This window comes from Aplysia californica, unplaced genomic scaffold (assembly GCF_000002075.1).
Source record: "Aplysia californica isolate F4 #8 unplaced genomic scaffold, AplCal3.0 scaffold00471, whole genome shotgun sequence".
NCBI lineage: Eukaryota > Metazoa > Mollusca > Gastropoda > Aplysiida > Aplysiidae > Aplysia > Aplysia californica.
Window position 1 is genome coordinate 198,799 of NW_004797741.1, and position 12,491 is coordinate 211,289.

The 12,491-nt window shown below is 42.0% G+C and overlaps 1 protein-coding gene across 1 annotated transcript in view; it reads left to right on the top strand.

The window, feature by feature from the left end:
* Positions 1-2,162, top strand: part of LOC118478292 (putative uncharacterized protein DDB_G0291608) — a 7,828-nt gene extending 5,666 nt beyond the window's left edge. Inside the window, exon 3 of the mRNA XM_035971612.1 lies at positions 131-2,162. Coding sequence (XP_035827505.1) covers positions 131-1,107 — 977 coding nt within the window. The 3' untranslated portion in view covers positions 1,108-2,162. The remainder of the gene's footprint in view (positions 1-130) is intronic.
* Positions 2,163-12,491: the final 10,329 nt, after the last annotated feature.

A 12,491-nucleotide genomic window follows, 5' to 3' on the forward strand; every position in this document is an offset into this window, starting at 1 on the left:
AGATAGATGGATAGATAGATAGATAGATAGATAGATAGATAGATAGATAGATAGATAGATAGATAGATAGATAGATAGATAGATAGATAGATACTATTATTGCTTAGTAAATCCAGTCATTTCTCTCCAGGTCAAAAGAAAATTCCCTCACTGAACGAATCCTCCCTGGACACAGCTCCTTTGCCCGCACTCAAGTCCAACATGCGAGTAACTGATCTTACCGAGTCGGACCCGACCAGTTCTCACTGCGTGTCCAATGGGAGGTCATTTGGTATGGATGGTGGACATGCCATAGGAAATTACAATGGGTTTGCAAATGGAAGCGTAAGGATGACTCAAAACATGGGGAATGGTCTCCCGATGTCTAATAGTCATGTAACTCCTAACGGAAATGTAATGGCTAATAGACAGGGATTGGGTAACGGCTACTTAAATGCTAACGGGAACATAATGACAAACGGCTATGCAACGGCTAACGGTAATCCGATGACGGATAACCACACCATGGCTAATGGGCACACCGGAACCGCCTCATATGGGGGAACTCAAGCTCTGGCGAACGGACACATGGGTACAGGCCAGAGTCCTTACCCCAACAACACAACGAACACGCCTGTCTATCCGGGGGTCTCTCAATGGCAAAACCCTCCTACTTCAACCTCCTATCAAAATTCCACTCAAACGCCCTCGCAGCTGCAGCAGCAGCAGCAGCAGCAGCAGCAACATCAGCAGCAACATCAACAGCAACAGCAGCAGCAAAAATTACCGTTCTCACTGCACACAACAACTGAGCTGAATCTGGGAGACCAGGTTTCGCCCCGCGCGCGAGCACCCAACAATCAACAGACGCCAACTCAGAATGCAGTGCCCTTTGACCTCGGAAATTTGATCCAGCCGACCAGAGGGACCGCCGCGTCCTACAACCCGTCCTTCGCGCGTCCGGCACAGGCGGGGATGAGCGGGAACTCCATGACAAACAACCCGGTGACGTCATCCCAGAACCAAGTGAACAACACCAGGACATCGCCGAGTTCCTCTCCCTCTGATGAAGTTCTTGACGTCGACGCTCTGATGGCACTGCTTGACAATAGCTCGTACAATAGATAAAAATGAAACGCACATTCTCAGAGAAACCCTTTTTTGAGGCAATATCCCCTGCTATCTTTGGAAAACAGCCCTCCCCCCCCCCCCGCGGGCTCCACAAACAAAGCACTATCACCCCCGCACCAGAAAATAGAAAAGGAGTTAAGGTGAACAGTCTTTCTTGCTTTCTTGTATGTGTGACAAAACTTTCATATTCTACTGACCACTATACACCCTGACAACAGCTATGGACATAGTCTTGAATTGCACAGGCTTATCAGCTTCTTTAAATATAAAAAAAGTTTTTAAAAAGATATAACGTGTATTATTTTTGTTTTCGCGATGGCTTAATTTCTTTGCTGTGGCAAAATTCTTGAACAAATGATCCTAATGTATTATAGCATTATGCCAAGCGTACCTTGGAATCAATATTATTGAAAGTATTTTAGATTTGTATTAGTTGTATTATTCCAGTTGGTTCAGAAAAATATGGAAGGTTATTGAAAGTTCATTTCTTAAAGACATGTTTCACCCTTTTACTAGGCATAAGTGATCATATCTACATTTTTTGTTTGCAATTTAAAAATAATTTCAGATTTTCAGGAAACCTAAAGTATCCATCCGAAAAGTTTTAAAAGCACTCTCCGCATAATGTTACCGCGTATGATGCGATAATGATATCGTATTTCCCAGTTTGGCTGAACAGTCAATTAACTTTGAAATTTGCTACAGTCCCTAAGGATGTTTTCAACGTGGTTTTGTTTTTCCAGTGTCCGTCCTGGCCAGCCCCACTTTCAAAACCTTTCATACCAAAATCAGTAATTAAGTTGACGATATAGAAATAGACTTCAATGTTATGGTTATTGGAATGGGTTTTTATTGACTTCCAAAAAAAGAAGTGATTGAAATTGTTTAGTGCCGCTATCAACAACATAAACACCATTCGAAAAACTTGCGGCTTAGACTCTGTGTTACCTGAGTTCTGTTCTAAAGAAATTCGTGTTACTGTATTTTGTCCAAACAGCAAACAGGAAGATCAATCAAAGAAAAATAAAGAAAGGTGTAAACAGCTTTGAGAATCCAATTGTTGCTCAACCTCCTTCCCTTCCACCTGCCCCCCTTTATCTCTCTCTCTCTCTCTCTCTCTCTCTCTCTCTCTCTCTCTCTCTCTCGCTCTCTCTCCCTCTCTCTTTCTCGTATCTCTATCCTTACATGTATGTGTATGCATGTGCTCATGCGAGCATGAATGTAGTATGGGTGAGAGAGAGAGAGAGAGAGAGGGGGGCAGACAGAGAGAGAGAGAAGGGGGAGGAGAGAGAGAGAGAGAGAGAGAGGGGGGGGAGAGAGAGGGAGAGAGAGGGAGAGAGAGACATACAGACAGACAGACAGACAGACAGACAGACAGACAGACAGACAGACAGACAGACAGACAGACAGACACGGAGGGAGAAAGAGAAAGAAAGAGAGAGAGAGAGAGAAAAAGGGAGAGAGATTAAGGAGGGGATTAAGATACTCCTCCCCGCCCACATTCCTAGGGGACGGCCAATAAGCAGCTTGTGGTAAATCAAGCATGCAAACAATTCAACCATCCGAGACATCGAGCGCATAAACATCTATTATTGCAACCGTGTCAGAACTGACCATCAACTCTCATTCCCAAATAAAACTGCATACAATAGCTCAGCTGGTGTAGTATTAAATGACAGTGCGCAAACAATTGCTTCGAAAATCCACCGGCGTCTTTAATACGCGGATTTTTAAAGGGCCTTTTAAAGATTCTCCACCAACTTCGCTCCGTAATGTTGTCTCTTTAAATAACTTTATGGCGTGAAAGCCATCTCAGACACTGATTATAAAACCATGTCTTTTTTGTTTAGAATAAAACAATTATTGTACTAGATGTGGGCTTTTTGTATGTTGAAAGAAAACCTACACAGACGTCAAAAATAATATAATAGTATTTGTAATAAAACCCTTCGTGCTTGATCCTTACAGCTGACAAGACTTTATGGTTGATAAAGTCTGGGAAACAAATCTTTATTCTGAGTAAATCTTACTAGAAACTACCTTGCCTCCCTTTTCTTTTCGTATTTATGTTCAAGGCTATTCAAATTGACTCACTGATCAATTGCCAGAAATATAATCACAGTATCGAATTTCTTATACATTGTATCATGTTAAGGGAAGTAACGAATTAATGTTGGGACTAGCTCGTTTGTTATGCCTATCCAACTTTAAGTTTCTTGCAACGATGTAGTGAAAGGGTGACTCCCTTCGCCTTACACGCAGAAGACAAGAGTTTGATCTGTGAGTTGGGAAGTTCAGTTATCAAGAACTGCATTTATTTTTGTCTGGTTTCTGTTTCTCACCAGGCTTGTTTCAGAAACGCATATGGAGCATGGGCTTGTTGTTGTTGTTGTTGTTGTTGTTGTTGATGATGTTATTTTTATTATTATTATTATTATTATTATTATTATTATTATTATTATTATTATTATTGTTGGTAATGTTGTTTGGGTCTGTTTTTATTTTGTACTTGGTTTCTGGTTCGGTTGACCTTTTGTTTGTTTCTTTTGTTCGTTTCTTTTGTTGTTTCCATTTTCATGCTCGAGGGAGAAGAAGGGGGAGGGGTGGGGGTGGGGGGGGAGGGGTTCAGAAACTTGACCGGGCCAGGAAAGGTCGGAACAGAACCTGTGGTATATAATAGTAAGTGTGCTGTGCATTGTGACATCTCCTCTTAAACTGGACTTGCCAAGAGCAAACGTTGTCGAAGGCATCAGTACAGCTGCAACGCGGTAGGTTACGAGCCTGCCGTTGTTCGAAATTCCAATCTTGGTTTGATGCTAATTTTGTTTAGTCGCTCATCCAGGAAAATAATTTCAATCACCATCTGTTTTAATGGAGTACCATCGCTGCTCTGCTTTCAAACAGACACACGTAGATTAAGATGAGCCATGTAGAGAGTCAAACGTCAGCATCAGCAGAAATAAAAATACTAAGAAGAAGAAGAAAAAGAAGAAGAAGAAGAAGAAGAAGAAGAAGAAAAAGAAGAAGAAGAAGAAGAAGAAGAAGAAGAAGAAGAAGAAGAAGAAGAAGAAGACGAAGAAGAAGAAGAAGAAGAAGAAGAAGAAGAAAAAAAACAACAACAACAAGAGCTACAACAACAACAACAATCACAACGTGTACAACAACAATAACAACAGGAACAAGAACAACAACGCCTACAACAACAACAGCAGCAACATTAGCTACAACAAACAGCAACAACAGCAACAACAGCAACAACAATAAAGGCTATAACAACAGCATTAACAATAATGGCTACAACAACGACACACTAGCCATGGCAGCTTTTTTATTTCGCTCCATCGTTTAACGGTAAAGACAACCGGTAAAGTTATAGAAAATCTGAATTCACGGTGCAAAGGCTACAAGAAGACGAGTACCGGGAACCTGAATACCGTTAAGCCAAAGGCGCATTTTATGACAAATGAATAGCTTAATCAGAATCTTTACAGATGAATAAAGAAAAGCTTATAAGATGAAAGAGAAGCTTAAAAGATGAAAGAGAAGCAGGCATATTTCTTTTTAATTCAAAATTGTTAATGAAGTCTGCGACGCAGATAAATCTGAAGTGCGGAACAATGTTAATGTTCAGGCGAACTTGATAGAGTTGACAAAGTAATCTTGAGTTCTTCAGCGTAGACCGAATGAGTGTCACTTCAGTTGTTACCACTGGATCATGATTTCCATCGTATCGGCAACTTCATAAACTGAGGAGGGAGACACAGAACGTATCGATGTTACTATTTGTGAGGCATCATGGTGAAATCTGGTGCTCGTCAACCTAATGAAATCAACGAAACCGGCATTTGGCTCAACACCTTTCATATCAATACTTACAAGCCAAAGTAATACGAATTCACATTACACAAGAGCAGTAGCAGCAAGGTGCTTCAACGTCGCACGAAGGCGAACCGAATTCGATTTCAAAGTCGTCCAAGCTTGTCAATTTGAAATATGCAAAATATATATACTTCACAATAACATCATGTGACTAACATATTAAATAAATAAAAACCGGACCTTCTACATCCAAAATATTGATTTCAATGGTTAAGACATCCCCAAAAACATATATTTTGACACCATTTTCATGAAAATCGAAGATGTGTATGATAATTTAGAGTTATTTTCATTTTGCTTGATTCTTCAATTGCGTTCATTTTTAATTTATGCAAATCAGAGTGAAATTATGCAGATAAAGCTTGTGTCCGTTTATCAAAATTCTTAGTTTTGTTCAAAGTACGTGTGTGTCAAGTGGCATGTTCCTACTAAAATTTGCAGTGGGGGTGCAGTTAGGGAGCCCACTAGAAGAGGAGAGTAAATTGAAGCAATATTTTTATTTAGAGAAACAGGTTTGAGGTGTCTCAAATTACACAAAACAATGATTGAGAGTTGGGGATTTGCTTGGGGACTTATTTTGTTTTTCGGCATTAATGACCTTGACCTTGGGTCTTAAGTTCCAGTCAGTATCTGGTATGACCGCCATTAGCGTTGGTGACAGCAGTGCATCGGCGGTGCATAGTGTGGACCAAGCGATTGATTTGGCAGTTGAGGACCTGCACCCACACCTGAAAAACAGCAGCGCCCAGTGGTGCAGCTGTCTGGGGTCTGGGCTGGAGTTGGTTGAGACGCCTCTAAAGGATGTCCCAAAAGTGTTCTATTGGGTTCACACCTGGTGATCGGGGTGGGTGAGGCATGGTGGGTATGTTGTTCTGCACCAGGAACTGCCGGGTACCACGTCCTGTATGAGGCCGGGCGTTATTCTGCTGAAAGAGGTGGTTTTGAAGTGGAAAATGGAGCAACATGGGGCTGCAGGACTTGGCTGATGTAGCACTGTGCCGTCACCCCGTTGTCCCGTCCAGTTCCTAAATTTTGTAAGATTATGGGGCCCAGTCTTTGATTGATTCCGATTGCGTCCCATATGACCACACTTTGACCTCCCACAGGTCTCTCTCCCAAAATGTTCTTGTCAAAGTAGTGTTATCCTGGGCGGCGCCACATTCGGACCCGTCTTTTGTTAGGATCAAAGATCACACGCTGCCACTGTCGATGACGCCAGTTAACGTGGTTCTGAGCCCAATGGAGACGAGCTCGTCGATGATGGATGTTCAGGGGTGCTCTCTGCTCCGGACGCCGACAACGCAGCCCCCTGGCCACAAGTCAGCGGCGTATGGTGTGGTCATTTACGGCTCTACCGTGTGTGCCTATGATGTTCTGGGCTGTCTCGGAGGCAGACAACCGTGGATCTCGGCGATGCTGACGCACGACGAAGCGGTCTTGGGCAGCTCTTGTCAGTCGAGGTCTTCCGCTTCTTTGGAGATTTCTCGTGGAGTTGGTTGCCTGGAATCTGTTTTGCTGGCAGTAGATAGTGCTGGCATGCACCCCCAGGACTGTTGCCTCCTGCTGAGGGCTCTCGCCGGCTTGCAGACGTCCAATAGCTCTTTCTCGATTTTTCCGCAGATAATCGGACTATGCAATATTCAATCAAACATTTTAGGGCTGAAAATTTATAGTCCCGATCAACTGAATATGTGAGCAAAAATTGACGATTCAATTCACGTTTTAACCACGTACCATTGAGAGGGCTGCTTTGTTGTATTGTTTGATACATGAGCGGCCAATGAGCGTGTTGTGTTGTTTTTTTAATCGAGCCAATCCGATAGCAAGAACACATTGTGAATAGAGACAAAATGAAAACAAATCACGAAAATACATGTACTCAGTTTTGTTTTCTACACATGGTGTTGCTCTTTCGCGTTATTTGTGCCTGTCAGATTATTTATAAAGATATTTCTGTTTGGATTTTATTTTTTTTAATGTTGATCACAGACACACAAAAAAGTAAATTTGCAGTATCCAAAGCCTCTCAAGCTTTGGAAATCACCAAACTTTGGCGGCCATTTCTCTACAATTTTGCCTCTAACAACAGACGACCCTTATATCTCATTCAATGGCAAAGTTTAATATCTCGAATTCTATTTAAGATAGATGAATATTTCTTCGCCAAAACTTAGATAAATGGTCAAGAGTTAAGACTACACCAACAACCCCATAATATGCCAAAAACTGATGAGCCCCTAATACCTCCTCGTCGTCGCAATTTGTTTTGTTTACTTTGGGGGCCCTACAACGAGCTTGGCACCGAGTAAATCTATGGATAGGATGATGGGGCTTTGATTTTCGAATTGAACAACTCGCGCCCAGTGTGATGTTTAAGTTTAACTATCCTGTCTGTGGCTCTGCCTACATTCAGTCCAAAAGATACAAAGTTATAACAGCCCCTCCTCGAACACACACACACACACAAACATACATACACAAACACACACACATTCATACACAAACACATACACACTCACACACACACACACACACACACACACACACACACACACACACACACACACGCACACACGCACACACACACACACACACACATATATATACAAACATGTACTTGAAAAAAATCCGCAAACAATAGCAAAGACGCAAAACCAAGAAAATGGAGACCACGTGGAAGAAATACATGTAGATCTTTTTAAACAAACAAAATGAAAAGCAAACAAATCTATATTTTACAAAAATAAAGAGAAGTATACCTCGAGCCCTAACGTGTAAAAATGCATAGTCAACACGACACTTTGTTTCTACCTACACACACACACCCACCCACCCAGACACACACACACACACACACACACCTACACACACACACACACACACACACACACACACACACACACACACACACACACACACACACACACACAAAAACCCAGCACATACACAAAACAAAGAGAGATGGGGGAGAAAGTGGAGACCGCGAGCAAGTAAAAGACTATCCAAAAACTTCAAGCAAAAGAAAACTCAACAACAAAATTAATCTTTCATAAACCGTTTCGTTTAACAATTCCCAGCTAACGCGTGGCTTTTCTAGAACTTACTGGGATTCTCTTCTCCGTAGCCGGAGTTGTATATAAACAATGGGAAACCTAGGTCCTTCCACGGCTCAGCACACTCGTCATTTTCAATTGAGTCAAACACGAAAAAATACCCTTTGTCTTTTCCACACTTGCCTGCCCCGTCAACATCTATGTAGAATCGTCTTTTGATGTTAGAGCCGTCCACGAACCTTGAACAAGAAGAAACGAAAAACACGTTATTTTGCAATATTTTTGTAGGTTTTTGCGTCAAGTACTGTGTCACAGTTCTTGAAAACCCACTTGTGGGTGGCATCACTGCCAGAGATTGTCGGTGCCCTTTCAAGGGATTCGTATAAGACATGGTGGTTGCACTGCATTCTAAAAGAAGCTTTTCGAGAAGACATCCACTTAAAAGTGAAGAACAGCTTGTCCTGGATCAGAGCAATGAGCAGATAGATAACATTCTAAAACGCACGAGGCAATCGAGTATGTGCTCTGTGGGATTTGAACCTCAAGCTTCTGCTTGACACGCCACGCCCAAAATGTACTTTGTCACATCTGCAGGTGATTAGGCTGCTATACAACAGGGTGCAACACAATTCACACCCCCCAGAATAATAAGTTTCCCACTCGAAACTTATTATGGTTAACGTTGGAAGTACCTTGGGCATACACTCATACTCAGTCTGCACATTAAGGATAAGGTATGACTCCTATGCCTATGTTTTCTGAGATAAATAATCATGTTTAATTTTGTTCTTTATTTGTGGGACGTGTAGGTGGAGTGTATGGCTACGTTGAACTTAAATATATTCTCTAAAGCGAGTGAACGTAAGATAGACCTTGGTGCTCTGGGGAAAGAATTTAAAGCGAAAATCAGTCAAAAAAGAAAAGCTTTTAAAAAAAACTTCATGAAGTCAAAGAAAATCTACAGTAATCAAAATTACCGAGTTCACTTGAAGATAAAAATACCAGAACCAGAAGATTTTATTTTTTGTTTTGTAAGTGTTTTACGGCGCTCGCAACAGCATAAGGTCAAATGAGGCGCGGGACACATTAAACATTTTCAGTTGGCAGGAAACTTTGAATTTTGCCCGGGTGGCGGCCGAAGTCTATTCTTATAAATTTTGGACCACCAAGGGATCTTTGATGTGCACAACTTGCACACGGGACCTCCGAGATTTTTCGCTCTTGTCAGAGAAGGCGAGGTGTAGATCTTTTTATAAGATCAGGGGCGTGACTGAAAGACAGCAGTAAGAAGGAGTATCAGTTGAAAGGCTGCGGAAAGAATCAGAAGCGCAAAAAAAAGAAAAGAAGGACCGTCATACTCAAGGGGTGTCAGGCAACTTAAAGCTCTTTTTGTTTTTGTAAAGTGTTTTACGGCGCTGGCAACTGCATAAGGTCATATGAGCGCGCGAGACACACCTAATATTTTCAGTTGGTAGGAAATTTTGAATTTTGCCCGGGTGGCGGCCGAAGCCTACTCTTATCGGTTTAAGACCACCAAGGGATCTTCAACGTGCGCAAATTGCACACGGGCCCTCCGATATTTTTCGCCCTTGTCCGAGAAGGCTAGGTGTAGATCTTTCCTACCAGAAGATCAGGGGTGTGGCAGAAAGACAGCAGTAAAGGGGAGCCAAGGAGTAGCAGTAGAAAGGCTGCAGAAAGAGTCAGGAGCCCAGAGGAGGGGGCAAAGGAGGTGAGGGGGTGGGGGCAGAAAGTGGAAATGAAAGCAGACAACAGAACATTGCTAGAGAGCAGGAAAGGAGGTGAAAGGAGACAATTTTAAAGAAGAAAATGTTTCAGTCGCTACCCGGATTCGAACCCGGGACCTTTGAATGAGAGGCCAACACCTTAACTTCTAGGCCACGAGAGCCCCCTTTAAAGCTCTAAATGTGTGTAATAAAAAAGCGATCATCATTTTGATTTTGTACCCAATCCGATCGTAACGATCCGACGGCGGAATTTTTTTATTTTTTAAATAGGGCTAATTTAGTAGCTTTACCAGTATCCGTAACATTCAGGATTAAATCTGAGATAGTTAACTGCACTATTATCTTACATTCTAGTTGTTTTTTTCCTTTAGAGTATTTTCAGCTGGAAAGCGGAATTTGGTGGTGACCGGTAATAATTAATTTAATATTGAACCTCACTATTCCAATAGCTTTCTTTGTGACTCACCGTGCGTTCTCAAAGTTTGTCATCCTTGATCACTGTTTCTACCAATTTCTGATACACCTCTGGGTTTGCTTTGGTTTGGGTTTTTTTAGTTCGGTTTTTATTTATTTATTTGTTTTTGTTTTTGTTTTCGTTTTGTTTTTTATTTGGTCTTTTAAAATTAATTAATCTATACTGATTGTTGTTCCTTTTTTTTTCTTTTTAAAGAGGTCCCAAAAAGTAAATTAGTTGAACAAATGGGGGTAACAACGTTAAAACAAACATAACTGAAGGTTTTCTTCCAACAAAATGTTGAGTACAATGCAATGATGAGTTCGCAGTGTATCTAACAACGCAGAAGAAGAAAGGCAATAGCTTACCCCTCGATATTAAAAGTAGTAGAAGGATCAATCAATCCGTCGGAGGAATACCCTGACGCCCCGTTTGAAGGATCAGACCGGAACCAGGATTTCACTGTAGTGCCCGTTCCATCGAACATGAAGTACCCCATGAATTCACCATCTTTCAGGAAATTGATGAACAACTGAAAGGGAAATGCTTTTGTATGAGTTGGCCTGTCAGCACAGATAGATAGATAGATAGATAGATAGATAGATAGATAGATAGATAGATAGATAGAGAGATAGAGAGAGAGAGAAAGAGTGCAAGAGTGAGAGAGAGATTACAAACAGACATATGAATAGAGAGAGAGAGAGTTAGAGAGAGAGAGGGTGGGGAAGAAAGAGAGAGATAGAAAGGGAAAGAGAGACTAAAAGAGAGAGAGAGAGAGAGAGAGAGAGAGAGAGAGAGAGAGGAGAGAGATACAGAAAGACAGCCCGAGAGAGAAATAAAGATGAAGGGGAGAGAAGAGGGAGAGGCAGAGATATAAAAAACAAGTGAGGCAATAGTCACTCGATTTCGGTAGTTGGCATTAGTAGTATGTTTATGCACATGTGTATATTATGCGTGTGTGTTTGTGTGCGTAAGTGTGTGTGTGTGTTTTTGTATGTGTGTTTGTCATGTGTTCAAATGTGTGTGTTTGTGTGTATGCATTTGTGTGTATGTGTGTGCGTGTGTGTGTGTGTGTGTGTGTGTGTGTGAGTGAGTGTGTTTGTGTGTGTGTATGTGTGTGTGTGTGTGTGTGTGTGTGTGTGTGTGTGTTGGTGCGTACTCGTAGGAAAAACTCGTGGGGCGAGCGGACAACATGAGATCTTCAGAGGGAAACCCCCCTTCATGCGTTTCGGCCCAAACTACCTGACACTGAAACGGGCCCGGGCCACACTTGGGTCATGTGTCCAAAGTGATCTCCAGCAGTTTGATTTTTTTTTCATTGGCGCTGATCGACGATCGATCCCTAGAGGTTCGGAGTATCTCGGGATCTTTAGTCCGTGGATGTTTGTGCAATGCCAAGAAGCTTCAAGTGGAAATAACAAAAATGCGAAGCTACAAGAATAAAAACTTGTTAAACTTATGGAAATTTCGTTTTCTATCTTCTGTTATATTTTAGTGGTCAAGCTTTCACACAGCCAGCTTGAACTTTTTTCTGTAGTTTCTGAAAGTAAGTTGTTAGGGGACGGTACAGTCCCCTTGCACTACCCACTGGAGGCCTGTGCAGTCCCCTTGTGCTGTTTTGTGCACTGGGGGACTGCAGAGAAACAACCTTTGACCTTAGGATCGAGGTCAACATGCCATCATCAGACAGATCTAGATCTAACTGATACATATTATCTAAATCTAGGTAAGTTATTTAGTATGGTGGGAGAATCTAATCTAGAGCCAAACACTTTTATTTTAGGTGAATGTATCTTTTATATCGACAGGTTTGTTGATCTATCTAGATCTAGATTCTAGATCTAGTAGTACTCATGACATTGACTGTCCACTACACTACACTACATGGTAGGTCTACTCTTCTTCAATTTAAAAAAATTGCAGTCGGTGCCTATAATACCTAGGCGTAGATCTAGATCTAGATCTAGAAGTAGGCCTAGTATTTGTACTACCAAAGATTCTCTACTTCCAAGATATTGCAACCTTCTTTAGGGTTTTGTCCCACGCCGTGGCGGGCCAGCTTTGCCGACGTCACTAGGCAACGCGAGGTTGGTTTCATCACCGACTGCTTGGTGTGTGTGTGTGTGTGTGTGTGTGTGCGTGTGTGTGTGTGTGTGTGTGTGTGTGTGTTTGTGTGTGTGTGTGTTTCTTTGCAGTCCCTCAGTTCACAAAACAGCGCTAGGGGACTGCACAGCCCCCCCCCCCCCCCCA